General features: G+C 42.2%; 1 protein-coding gene and 1 pseudogene across 2 annotated transcripts in view; both read right to left on the bottom strand.

Annotated features, from left to right (window-relative positions):
• The window catches only part of APBB1IP (amyloid beta precursor protein binding family B member 1 interacting protein), a 95,755-nt gene that overhangs the window by 18,623 nt on the left and 63,454 nt on the right, over nt 1-13,678 (bottom strand). For both annotated transcript variants that reach the window (XM_024129674.3, XM_024129675.3), the window contains exons 8-9: nt 7,394-7,480; nt 2,319-2,462 (exon numbers count right to left, since the gene is read on the bottom strand). In XM_024129674.3, the coding sequence (XP_023985442.1) occupies nt 2,319-2,462; nt 7,394-7,480 (231 nt within the window). The remainder of the gene's footprint in view (nt 1-2,318; nt 2,463-7,393; nt 7,481-13,678) is intronic.
• LOC129392586 (CBY1-interacting BAR domain-containing protein 1-like) lies at nt 4,023-6,062 on the bottom strand (annotated as a pseudogene).

Raw genomic sequence — 13,678 nt, 5'->3', positions numbered from 1 at the left:
TTGGTACCTCTGGCCATAAGGAGTTAAACACAACTTTATACAGTCAAATCTGCCAATTTTCTTTGTTATAATTTTGAGTTTTTAGTCTTGTTTCAGAAGGCTTCCCCACTGCCAAATTATGAGAATACTGACCATATATTTTCTCCTAATATTTTGTAATTTTGTCCAAATACATTTAATCAACGTAAGATTTAATTTGGAACATGGTATGAGGTAGGAAACTATATTTTTCCAAATGGATATACAATTATTTCCATGCTATTTGTTGAGTATCACATTCTTTCCCCACTGCTATAAAATGCTCACTTGAATTTCTCTTATATTAGATGGCTCTCTGTTGATCTGTTTTCTCTTCCTGTACTGTTTTTGTCTAATGTTTTGACATTTGGGAGGAGGGGTTCTTCCATAATATTCTTTAAAATTTTTGTGTGTGTCTATTTTGGAACTGCATCTCTTTCTGATGAATTTTAGAATCAGTTTTCGAACTTCAAGTAAAAAGAATCCTATTGAAATTTTTTTATTGGAACTGAATATATAGAAAAATTGGGGGGAGAATTAATATCTTTTCATCTAGCAACATTGTACATTTCTGTTCATTCAGTTCTAACTCATTTCCTTTATTAAATTTTCTATTTTATGCCATATAAGATCTTGAACCTTTCTTGTTAAGCTGATTGTCAGGTATTTTGTATCTTTTTGTTCTTGCAATGCATGGAATCTTTTGCAGCATATTTAATTTGCATATTGTTTATATAAAGGAAAACAATTTCTTATTTGGTAAGTTTATTTGGTCCATTGGGACCAAACTCTTTTTTTTTTTTTTTTTTGTGGTATGTGGGCCTCCCCCTGCTGCGGCCTCTCCCGTTGCGGAGCACAGGCTCCGGACGCGCAGGCTCAGCGGCCATGGCTCACGGGCCCAGCCGCTTCGCGGCATGTGGGATCTTCCCGGACCGGGGCGCGAACCCGTGTCCCCTGCATCGGCAGGCGGACGCGCAACCACTGCGCCACCAGGGAAGCCCGGGACCAAACTCTTAAGTTTTTCAGTTGAGTGCCTTATATTGTCTGGTAGACAATCATGTCGACTGTGAATAAAGAGAGTTTTGCCTCTTCTTTTCCAGTAATTATACTTGTTATTCTTTTTCTTGACTTCCTGGCTAGTTCCTCCATCAGTGTTAATGGGAGCAGAGACAGAAAGGATGCCTGTCCAACTCCAATGTGAATGCTTCTAATTTTTGTCCCTAAGTGTGTTGTTTTTGATAGGCTTATAAGTCTCACTTATATGTAAATGCCAAAGACATAACATCTCTAAAATAAAACAAATAATTTGTGGGTCAACTGTTATGCCCCCCACGTTTGGGACTGGAATGAAGATAGCACAGATGGGAAAAGTATGAATTCTAAGACTGAGACGAAATAGGAGTGGTAGCTGCTCTGGACCAAGAATTTCCCATAATGCTCTCCTGCATTCCACAGAGATAACAGTCTTCTAACTAGTGGGAATAGCCCTGGATAGTCACTATGACTTCACCTGCAAGGGATGTGGGTCAAGCCTTATTAGAAGCAGCCTGCAATTTGAAAATATGCCATTGGGGGGTGCCCTGGATTCAGCAGTGAAGGCAAGATGCTTTGGCTTAACTCCAGATATAAAAAGAGAGACAGCCTACAACTTTGCAAAGGCGAGCAAAAGATGGAAACGGCCATCCTCTAAGAAAGGTCTTAGAAAAAGCTAAGAGTTAGAATGAGAGTTAAAATTACATTTCAAAGAAGACAAATTTACTATGTGCTTGTAGATTTGAGGCAATAATCCTAAATCACCAAGTAGAAGTGAAATGATATCTAAGATACTCTGCTAAATTAGGCAGGGAAATGCATATAATACACTTCAGAGAACAATTTAAATATTCAAGTTATAAAAGCTAAAATCTAAATTAAAATCTATCGAGACTTCTAATACCACTATGATTCCAGATAAAAGAAGTTTTACTGTAATGACTACAGAACAATAGAGTAAAAAGGGCGGAAAAAAGTCCTCAAAGGTCGATATGTAAAGAGACAAATTAATTTCTAGAAAAGTGCTTCAGTCATAATTTCTGAAACCTGACTTTAAAGTAGATAAAACTCTTCACCTTCAAGTGAGAGCAGTTGAAAGATTCAGGATTCCTGTAATTCTGTCCTAATAGGGTATGTATCTGTATAAACATTGTAGTAACATGAATCTCACAGCAAACTAGAATGTATTTAAATTACCACCTGAGGATTTCTTTACTTTCGCTTTCATGAAATGCCTTTTTGCAAAAGCATATTTTTTTTTTTCTGACCTTAGTCTTTCCTTTGGGGACATAATAAATTCCAGAAGCTCGTAAAAGAAAATAGCGCCTTTTCCAGGATTTCTTCCCATCTTCTTTCAAATAAAGAGCTCCCTCTAGTTCTGGCACAATGATGGATGTTCCACAGAAACTCTCCTGAAATTGAGATTCCAATGATATAAAACCCACGAAAGATAAAACACATATTTTGTTCACATTTAAACAAACTGTGGCCAACTAGCCTTCAAGCTAAAAATCATTTTGTCCACAGCTTTGATTGAATGCATATATTGACACTGCATACCATTTGCCAAAAGACAGGAAGAACATGGTGGTTGAGTCTCAGCTCCTGAGTTAGGCTTCCAGGCTTCTTGACCACTTAGCTCTGTGACCCTGAGCAAGTGACTCAACCTCGGTACCTTTACTTGCAAAATCAGAGTAACGATAGCCCCAACTTCATAAGGAAGGTTGTGAGTACAATCTTGGTATATTATAAAAGAAAGCATTACATAAAGTCTATTTCTGTTACTATAAGTTGATAAATAGAAAACTTATTCCTGTACCTGTAAGTGGAAGAATTACTGTTTCACTGCTAGTAAATGGAAAAATTAAAATATACAATTCTATACATAAAATATTTGTACATTAATATTTTATTTTTGGCATAATTTTCTTTTATTTTACACTGAGATACAATTGATATAGAATATTTATTAGTTTTCAGTACACAACCTAATGATCTGATGTACGTATGTATTGCAAAATGATCACCGTCATAAGTGTAGTTAACATCTATCACCTCACGCAGTTACACATTTTTTTTTCTTATGATGAGAATTTTTAAGATCTACTCTTTTAGCAACTTTCAAATATACAATACAGTATTGTTAGCTATAGTCACCATGCCATACATTACATCCCCAGGACTTATTTATTTTATAACTGGACGTTTGTACCTCTTGACCCCCTTTAGCCATTTCACGCATCCCTACCCCCGCCTCTGGCAACCACAAATCTGTTCCGTGTATCTATGATTTCAGGTTTTTTTTTTTTTTTTTTGGTTCCACACATAGATGAGACATACAGCTATTTGTTTTTCTCTGTCTTTCTTATTTCACTTAGCGCTCAAGTTCCATCCATGTTGTCAAAAAGGGCAAGATTTCCTTTTGGGGGGATAGTTTCTTATCAAAGAAGAAAGAAGACAATTATTAATACTGTAGTATCAGAAAAGGATAGTGACAAAGTACATCGTCTAGGTGCAGATGTTTAAAAATCAAAACATGCATAGAATTATATAATTCTTAGTAAATTTCTTTTAAAAGCAGTACAATAAAATTACATATTTTTCTATCTTTCAGTTCAAACACTCAAACTTATTTTGGCTTTGGTTTTTTATAACTCTCAACCTCCTTTCATTCAGTCTCATAAAAGCAGAATAAACTTAATTTTGCATCCTTCAAGTAAATATATGTGTAGTGGAGCTGGGTGACATCTTTGTTCATATCTTTCCCAGTTTCCCCCAGTTTAGCTGGTATTAGTTGCCTTGTCAATAATCTCTTTTTTTTTTTTTGGTCAGCATAAATTTCCTTTAATAATTTCTCCATTTCCAGTAGGATTTCATTTTGAGGTTTAACGTATCAAGCCAGTATAAAGTTTTACAGTTTTAGTAATTCTGGATTCCAAGTCATTTAAGAAGAAAATGGAAATGCAGTTTACTTAAGAAATTTCATTTTCTTCTTTTGTAACATCTAAGTCTTCATCCTCTTCACCATCATCTTCTGCTTGTTGATCCTTTCTTAGTCGACAGGTGGATACCTGTCCTGTTCCAGATGCACACTTAGCTGACACTGATCTCTGAAGACGTGACTTTGAATTTGCTCTTATGATATCTAAATGGGATGAATAATCTGGTGGATACAGAGAATTTCAGAAAACCTCTAAATCTTCATCAATCTTTTGTGTATTTTGGTAGGTAGCAGTGGAGATGTCTAAAGCTTTGCTGTGAAATAACATTTCGATAGTGATAAATTCTGAAAATATAGTCTTTATATTTTGTTTTCTGCTTGTCAAAATTGTCAGTAGTTTCCTCCAGATGACGAGTTGTTTGAGTAGCATCCATTGTAGCTCTTTGTAATTCAGCTTTTTAAAAAATTTATTCAATTATTTATGTTTGGTTGCATTGGGTCTTCGTTGCTGTGCGCGGGCTTTCTCTAGTTGCGGTGAGGGGGGCTACTCTCTGTTGCGGTGTGCGGGCTTCTCATTGCGGTGGCTTCTCTTGTTGTGGAGCACAGGCTCTAGGTGTGCGGGCTTCAGTAGTTGTGGCACATGGGCTCAGTAGTTGTGGCATGCGGGCTCAGTAGTTGTGGCTCGCGGGCTCTAGAGCTCTGGCTCAGTAGTTGTGGTGCACGGGCTTCGTTGCTCTGCAGCATGTGGGATCTTCCCGGACCAGGGCTTGAACCCGTGTCCCCTGCAGTGGCAGGTGGATTCTTAACCACTGTGCCACCAGGGAAGTCCCTGTAATTCAGTTTCTGCCTGTGAAATAACATGTCGATCAGATGGGTTTCTATGACGTGTTCTTTCTGAGTTAACTGTTTAGCTCCTCAATTCTTTGCTGTTAATGTTGCTTTGAGGTCATCTCGTTTCATTTTTACAATGGTTCTGTAACCGAAAGTGGGGTCCAGCTGCTTACTGCTCAAAAGTCATTAAAGAGGCCAGTCTGGTGGAAAGGAAAGTTTGCTTTATTTTGGATGCCGGCGCCGGCAACCGGTGGGGAGGGCGGACGCCTATCCAAAGGCCGACTTCCCCCACTGACAGTCAGAGGGCAAGAGCTTTTATAGGTGGAGGGAGGGGCTCCATGCAGAAGCCGCACAGTCAGCTCTGACCGTCATCTTGACATTGATCATCGGTGGTCTGATCAGCGTCACCTTGATTGTTTTAGGTACAGTTAATCTTGAGTTCCAGGGTCGGTTTGTTTCCATTTCTTTGAGGCCGATTCTCAGAATTGTGGCAGCTTATGTCATGGCTACAGTCTGGTCATCATGTAGTTAACTTCTTCCACCTGGTGGGGTTTTCAGTACCTATGACAGCTCACAGGATATGGCGCAGAATGTGATCTATAGCCCTTGAGTAGGAACCAAAGGTCTTTGACTTTGCTTAATGACTAAACTATTATTATTTGGTCTCCTTTGACTGTTTTCCTTTGTTTCTGCATTTTCTCACCTCTCGGATTAAGCTTATTCTTTGGCTAATGTTTTTCCACAGATAAAAGGCAGGCTGAGGACATGGGGGGCACAGACCACAGTGTCCTGGCTCCCTTCCACTTCCATAAGCTTGCAAAGGTTCGACTACTTCGGCTTCAAGTCTTTCAGCCTCCGCTTGTCGATAATCCTGAAGTTGGGCAAACTCATCAGCCAAGGTTTTCAGGCCCTGCTTTAAATTTGGGGTCTCCATAGCGGCTCACACGTTGATTTCATTCCCCAGGAGGTCTGCTCTGTCTCTGCACATAAGCAGCAGCGCTCTGGCACAAAATGCTTCTCGTCCCAGTTTTCCAAGCTGTGCCTCCACATCTGGCCTCGCGCATGGTGGGAGACCCCGGGCTGGGGCCCAACCACAGGGGCTCCGAGGCGCCCAGGCGTGTGCGGGGACGCGAGAGCCCTTCAATGATCTCTTAAATTCAAGCAGATTTGGGGTCCAAATTCGAAAGCAGGATAATGCTGATTTTTCACAGCATAACATGCTTTGTATTTTCTTTCCCATCCGGCTTTTGAAAAACTGCTGAAGTCTTCCAACAAGACCTATTCAGGCAATTGTATAAATCAAGGCATAACCAGTCCTTGATATACAGACAGCTGCTGATGCAATAAGCACTGATTAACAGCCAAGGGCTGTGTCAGGAAACTGCTCACTCCCCTTCCATGTCTGTCTGTGTCCGTCACTGCTGAGGATGCTAAGAACCTGAATCTCCCTGCTGCTGGGGATGCCTGGTGCCTTATCTCCCTCAACTCAACCTGGAGACTCTTTGATAAACGCAGAAAGAATGTCCCCACTCCCACCCTTGGCCTCCCTGGGAAATACCCACTGTGTTCTTGGTCCCAGGAACCAAAACTTGTAGCACGTCTCCGGGACCTTGGGAGTGCGTGGCAGCAAGGTTGTAGGGCCTGCTCCATCGGGAACAGGGCTGGGGGAGCCGGCGAGGCTAGAACCCTGTGCAGGGGTCTGGGCAGGCCTCGGTGCCTGGGAGAGGGTGCCCTTCGGCATCCGTGAATTGGCTCCAGGTGGGAATGTGGGCCAAGGTGTCAACAGGTCTTCTGAGTTTTCAAGACAAGCCCCAAATCTCCTAACTCAAGAAAAGGTCAACATGTTGTCAGGGAACAACAAAAATCTGTCTGGGGCTCCCACACCCATTCGTGACCTGTGATATAGCATGCATCTGCGTTAGGGTCGGGGAACAGAGCCTCGATTTTGAGCAAAGTTGCTACGTGAAAACTCATCAGAAGTTTCAGAAAATCAACCGTCAAATGAACTTCTGGAACACAGCCCTGTAGTGATAATCCAGACATGTGTACCATACTTTACATGTTCCACTGCCTCCCTAAGTCTTTGTAATAATTCAATACGATATAGGAAACCAAGGTTCTCGGACTCGCCCAATAACACATGAACTTCAACAGGCAGAGCCAAACTCGGATCAGATCTCGTAACTGAAATCTCATACTTTCTACCACACCTGGCTGCTGGAAGGGCACCTTAGAATTCACTGCAAAGAAGTCACGCCTGACTTCTGTGGAGCACATAAGCAATGAAATAAATGGTCAGAGATGAGTTTTATGTGGATTCATGTCTTTTAGTCAAGAATTACCAATCCAACTTCATGAAGAGTAACATATATTGTCTAAAGCAAAACTTTTTAACAACTGACTCCAAGAACCAGTTTAATTGTCTAAATAGCTATAATTTAGTAATAATTTGATTTTAAAACCCTAAGTTAAAATTTCAGTGTGTCTCAGAATCGCCCAGTGTTCTGAGAAGCAAATCATTTAAAAATACAGTTAACTCTCTTTTCTTCTACTCTACAAAATTAAACATACCTCAAGCAAGGACTCCTTGTTCTTCGCATTCATTTTCTCACTTGTTTCCTTGCTTTCTTTTTTTCCTTTGTTATCCAAGTAAAAATTCTAAATAAAATAGTAAAAGATCAGATCAGTAAGTGTTCATTACCATGGTAGCCACTGCACGGAACTCGCGGTCTTGCTGGAGAGAGGAGACATACCTGGAGGAAGTAAACCGTCGACCATGGTGTATGGTCTCTGTCAATCAAGTGCTTATGGAGGGACTTGCTGAGCACTGACCACTGCCCCACTGGCCAGAAGTAACACCTTCCCTTCCTTCCAGAATGCACATTCAATGAAGAAACAAGCAAAGAGAGAGACCACTAGCAAAGAATACAACGTCATTTAATTGTTAAATTCCACGGTCTAGAACATGCAAGAGTCAAATGCTGGAAGATGGGAGACCGCAGTGCCCTTGGAAGAGCCCAGAACCAGAGGATGGTAGAGCCCGTGTCCCATGTTCCAGGCCTTTGATCACCATGTAGGATCCCAAGGCCTTGAGGACTAGAGATTCTGCCTTATCCAGAGAAGCATGAAATCTGGATTTTTATAAGCGTTGGCAACTAATTTTAATTTTTAAAAACCACGTGGGTCAATCACAACATAAAGTTTGCTACTTGGCAACTTCTAAGGACAGAGAGAAGCAGAAAGGGCATTTCTGGAAAGAGAACCAGCTTAGCAAAGAAAAGAAAGACCACAGTTTAGAAGCACTCACGATTTTGGGGGAGTACCTATTACATGCCAGATCCTCAGCCAGGCGCTTTGCAAACATCACCCCAATCCTAACAGCAAGGCTGTGAGGTAAGTGACAGTACCCCCATTTTACAGGTTAGGAAACCAAGGCTCAGCAAGGTTAAATAGCTAGGGCACTGTACCCTGAATGAACACCAGGGGCTGAGTGTGTATGATGTGTGCGCCCTTACCACCACACCACACTACCCCTGAAATTGATGATTGTCAGTGAAGTTCAAGAGCAGAGAGACTAAACCTACTCTAATTCCGGCAGCTCCCGACTCAGGGAAGCAGGACCCTCGCCCTCTCCCGTGATTATCTCTTTGGAACATCTGTTTGTGGGTTGTGTCAGGCGTGACCACTGCCACAGTCAAAGTATTTAGCACTTTTATGTGGAAATGTAGAGTTTGTAAAATAGTGCCTGAAAAAAATGTATGTATTAAAACGAGAACATATACCCATGGTGCATAGTGACTAAATTAAGGACCCTCCTGAGTCTAAACACAAATGTTTATTGACATGATGGGAGTGTTTCTCCAAGTGTGATCCCCAGACCACCTGGATGCTCCATAAAATGCATGTTCCTGGGCTCCCAACCTACGAAACTGGAATCTCAGGGGGCCTGGGAACCTACGCTCCAACACACTTCCTGGATGATTTTTACTTACACTGAAGTTTGAGAACAGAGTGTATCGGACAGAGAGGAAGCAAACCGCAGGCAAATAAAATTTGCAGAATTAGGAGATCTCCTAGAAATAGAATGCATAACAATGGCAACTTGCTAACTTAAATAGAGAAAATAAATCAAGTACAACTCCTTCCATAATTCTTATTGAATTATCTTTTAATATGTTTTGATTTTTTGTTGTTTCTTTTTTCTTCTGCGGTACGCGGGCCTCTCACTGTTGTGGCCTCTCCCGTCGCGGAGCACAGGCTCCGGACGCACAGGCTCAGCGGCCATGGCTCACGGGCCCAGCCGCTCCGCGGAATGTGGGATCTTCCCGGACCGGGGCACGAACTCGTGTCCCCGGCATCGGCAGGCGGACTCTCAACCACCGCGCCACTAGGGAAGCCCTTAATATGTTTTTAAAGAAACTTTTCCGTGTTATTTGAAAGGACAGCATAGTGTGAGTTAGTGTGATTACTCTATAGGGTTTGGAAACGATTCTAATTTTATGTGTTTGGCTTGAGGATGGTGACTAATGTAATATGTAACATATGCCACCTGCCAGAACTCTACACTGAGGCCTTACAGGTATGCTTGTCATTTCATCCTCACAGGAACCCCACAATGTAGGTGCGATTGCTATTTCACAGATAAGGAAACAGAAGGATTAAGTGATTTGCCTGAGGACAATTAGTTGCAGAGCTTTGAGTTTTTCATGACTTTTCTCAGCATTAAAATGCTCTAAACACCACAGGAGAGAACCCAGTATAACAGTGTGGATGGACTTAATACCACTGAACTGCACACTTAAAAGTGGTTAAAATGGTAAATTCTATGTTATGTGTATTTTGCCAAAAACAAACAAACAAAAAGTGATGACCTAGTTGAGAGTGAATGCAGAGTGTGCTCCTAGCAAGCACACTTGCTTTAGGGCCCTGGAAAAAGTGTGAGCCTGTATGAGTTGAAAGAATGGACAGAGACCGTGAGGGCATGTGTGTTTCATCATCATCTGGGAAAAGGAGGGCATGTGTCGCCCTCTGCAGGACATATAAGGGAAGAGCCTTTCTAAACATGAAGGGTCTCATTTTATGAAGTTATCATGAAGGGTCAGGACGTAGCCGTGTCTTCTCCGAGACCCCTCTCCCTTTTTCGGCTTCTGAATACCTTTTTTTCCCCTTCCAAGTGATAGTGCTAAATTGTGTTTTTGTTTTAATGAAAATGCAAAAAGCACAAAGAAAACCCAAGCTGGAGATCACGCAGGGCAGTCCTCAGAAAGGACGGATTGCTCTTGGGTGAGAATTTGGAGTGCCCTGTAGTAAGCAGCAGAATTCAAAAGTTAATTATCTGCTGGGGACAATCTGAGCACGAAAATAAGGGAACTTTAAAATGGGAAATGAGACTTTCAGTTACAGCCTGCCTCTTTTTCTCACAGCTTCTGAAAATGCAAGATTTGAGAGCAGCACGATAGGACAGAAACAGCAAATATGTTACATTTTTAATATCGCCTTTCTGGAATAAAGAGTAAATCAAACAAACACTTATCAATCCGTGAGTAAATATCTGTGAGTACCCTTTGCATGTAACATATCACTGTTCTTAAGAATCTTTTTATCACACTGAAAAGATAAATATAAGTTGATGGCTATATATCTGTAGATGGGGGAACCATATAAGACACTGCATAAATGCAAAATGAGCTAAGTTCTATAGGTTTTCAGAGAGGAAGAACTCACTGTGAACCGAGATGATTAAGGAAGACTTACAGAGGAGGTCAAAGTTGGAACTTTGCCTTGAAAGATGTTCATGTTCAGATAGGGAAAAAGGAATAAAGAGAGCGTTCAGGGCAGGAGGAAAAGCATGTAAAAAGGCCCAGAGTTAGATCAATATTGGGGCTCTTAGAAGCAACCTAAATGTCTATCGACAGATGAATGGATAAAGATGTGATATATATTTATACAATGGAATACTACTCAGCCATCAAAAGAATGAAATAATGCCCTTTGCAACAACATGGATGGACCTAGAGATGATCATATTAAGTGAAGTAAGTCAGACAGAGAAAGGCGAATATCATATGGTATCACTTATTTGTGGAATCTAAAGAAAAAGATACACTTGACCTTATTTACAAAACAGAAATAGACTCACAGACATAGAAAACAAACTTACGGTTACTAAAGGGGATGGGGGGCTGAGGGGGACAGATAAAGCAGTAGTCTGGGATTAACATACACACAGAACTATATATAAAATAGGTGAACAACAAGGACCTACTGTATAGCACAGGGAACTCTACTCAATATAATAACCTATAATGGAAAATAATCTGAAAAAGAATACATGTACGTACGTATGTGTAACTGAAACACTTTGCTGTACACTTGAAACTAACACAACACTATAAATTAACTATACTTCAATTTAAAAAAAATATTGGGTGCCTTTGGAGCACCCGTGAACAAGCAGCCTGGCTAGTGCTAGGGTACACCTGATGAAGACCTGACCATCACTCCCAACTCTTCTCTCCGCCCTGTGTCAGAATTCACCAGTGCCCGTCATCTAGTAATGACTGTGCAGTGCCTCCCCACAGAATGGCCGGAGCTCATGTCCTTGCCCCCTTAGGCTGGGTCTGGCCACGTGACTTGCTTCGGCCAACAGAACGCGGCTGGAAGGGACAGTGCCTCCATCTGAGCAGAGGACCTGAGAGGCGGCGTTGTGTGTTTCCACTCATTCTCCGGCACACTCGCCTTTCACCAGGAGGAGAGTGTGTCAAGGTGGCTGCTGGTCCGAGGACAAGAAGAGGCACGTGGCACTGCCTGGATGTGACTCACATTCTGGAGCCGTGGACAGAGGACCCGATGGACCTGCAGGCCCCAGACAGAGGAAATACCTGCTACTCTAAGCCACTGGGATTCTGAGGCTGTGTTCATGTCTCCAACCCTGACTGATACACATGCCCACACTGGTTGGTCAGGGGCTCTGGGGCACTGAAAGTCAAGAGCAGACTTTCTTTTAAAATAGGAGCCTCTCCTGGAGCCCATAAATGTGATGCCTGTTTCCTTCCATCTGGGCCTGGTCCCAGACAGTCAGAGATGAACCCTGGCAGGACAGGGGGGTTGGAAAAGAGGAGGGACACCGTGAGGTCATTCTCTCCCACAGTGGCTGGTGCCCTTCTACACCCGAGGGGAAGTGTGAGACTGTGGCTCTCTCTGTGCTCCTCACTCGTGCAACCAAATAAACCATCACCACCACCAAATTTTGGTTAAGAAACAACAAACGGTGGAATGAAAATTGCCTGAAATATCAAGAGTGATGATTGTTGGAGTGTGGGAATGTGGGTGATTTAACTTTCCTTTCTGCTACTTTTCAGTTTTTTTTCCCAATAAACTGATATTAATTTTGAAGTCAGAAACATAAAAGATGTTACTAAAAGAAAGGAACAGCAATACAGCAAGCAGGCGACCTTACATTGATTTGTTTTCCCAATACCTTCTCTGAAAAAGAGATTCTTTGGGCTCCTAGCAAGAAGAACAGCTGATGTTAACACCAGGGTTTGTCTCCCTCTCCAGACGCAGACCTCATGCCTCACGCATCTCTTTTGGTTTCGGGCCCCCACTGGTCTTTGCACAGTGGGAGCTGTATGTCAGCGCAGCTGGGAAAACCAAACTCTTTGGGTTACGGCTGAGTTTCATTTGTTCATCTGAACATCTGGCACCCTTTTAGGATGAGCAGACCACCCTGTGATCACAGTCAACTGGAAGAGGAACTTTCCTAATGCCAACCAGACTGAGAAACTAGGAGAAACTCAGCTGCTTCGTCAACAAAGTTGCTTTAATTAGGACAGTAGGGTTCTACTGCCCCAACCTACTTTACCCCAAAGAGGCGGGACCACCTGGGCAAAAGGGTCCCTGTCCTGACCCCATGCTTTAGAGGGTCTCTACTCTGCCCCTAACCTGAGGTATTGCTATTCCGCTACACTGTGAACCTAAAACTGCTCTTAAAAATAGTCTATTATTTGGACTTCCCTCATGGCGCAGTGGTTAAGAATCCGCCTGCCAATGCAGGGGACACGGGTTCGAGCCCTGGTCCGGGAAAATCCCACATGCCGTGGAGCAACTGCCCGTGCGCCACAACTACTGAGCCTGAGTGCCACAACTACTGAGTCCGTGTGAGTCTGTGTGCCACAACTGCCGAGGCCCGCACGCCTAGAGCCCGTGCTCTGCAATGAGAGAAGCCACCGCAATGACAGGCCCGTGCACCGCAACGAGGAGTGGCCCCCGCTTGTCGCAACTGGAGAAACCCCTCGTGGCAACGAAGACCCAACACAGCCAAAAATAAATGAATAAAATAAATAAATTTTTTAAAAAGGTTTAAAAAAAATTTAAAAATTTAAAAAATTAAAAAAAATAAAAATGAAGTGATCTGATATTACCTCTCTAACTATAGACCAGTCATCCTGGGGAAATTCCTTCCTAATTAAGCATCTTTTGGTCCACAAATTTGCAGGATCTGGTTTCTCTCCATCACCTTATTATAGATAACTTTTGTTAAATTAATTAGACAAGGAGGCCACTGGACTGCGGGGACTCCAATGCCGGGCAGCCTACGTAAGCAAACCAAAATCTGAGCCTCAAGGTTACAAAAAACCGAAACCTAAGGGCATCCAATCACAAACAGTTACCTAGGCTACAATCAAATAATTTCCTTTCTTGGTTTCTGTACCTTCTCTCTGTAAGTCTCTCCCCTGGTTCTTAGCTGAGGAGTGCTCCTAATGACTTCTGATTTGGTTCTGCCTGATTGGAATCGAATTTTGTTCAAATAAACTCTTGAATATTTTTAATATGCTTCAGTTCATCTTTTCTTAT

This window comes from Physeter macrocephalus, chromosome 11 (assembly GCF_002837175.3).
Source record: "Physeter macrocephalus isolate SW-GA chromosome 11, ASM283717v5, whole genome shotgun sequence".
NCBI classification, from domain to species: domain Eukaryota; kingdom Metazoa; phylum Chordata; class Mammalia; order Artiodactyla; family Physeteridae; genus Physeter; species Physeter macrocephalus.
Note: the sequence above shows the minus strand (reverse complement) of the source record. Positions and strands in the feature narration are given on the sequence as shown.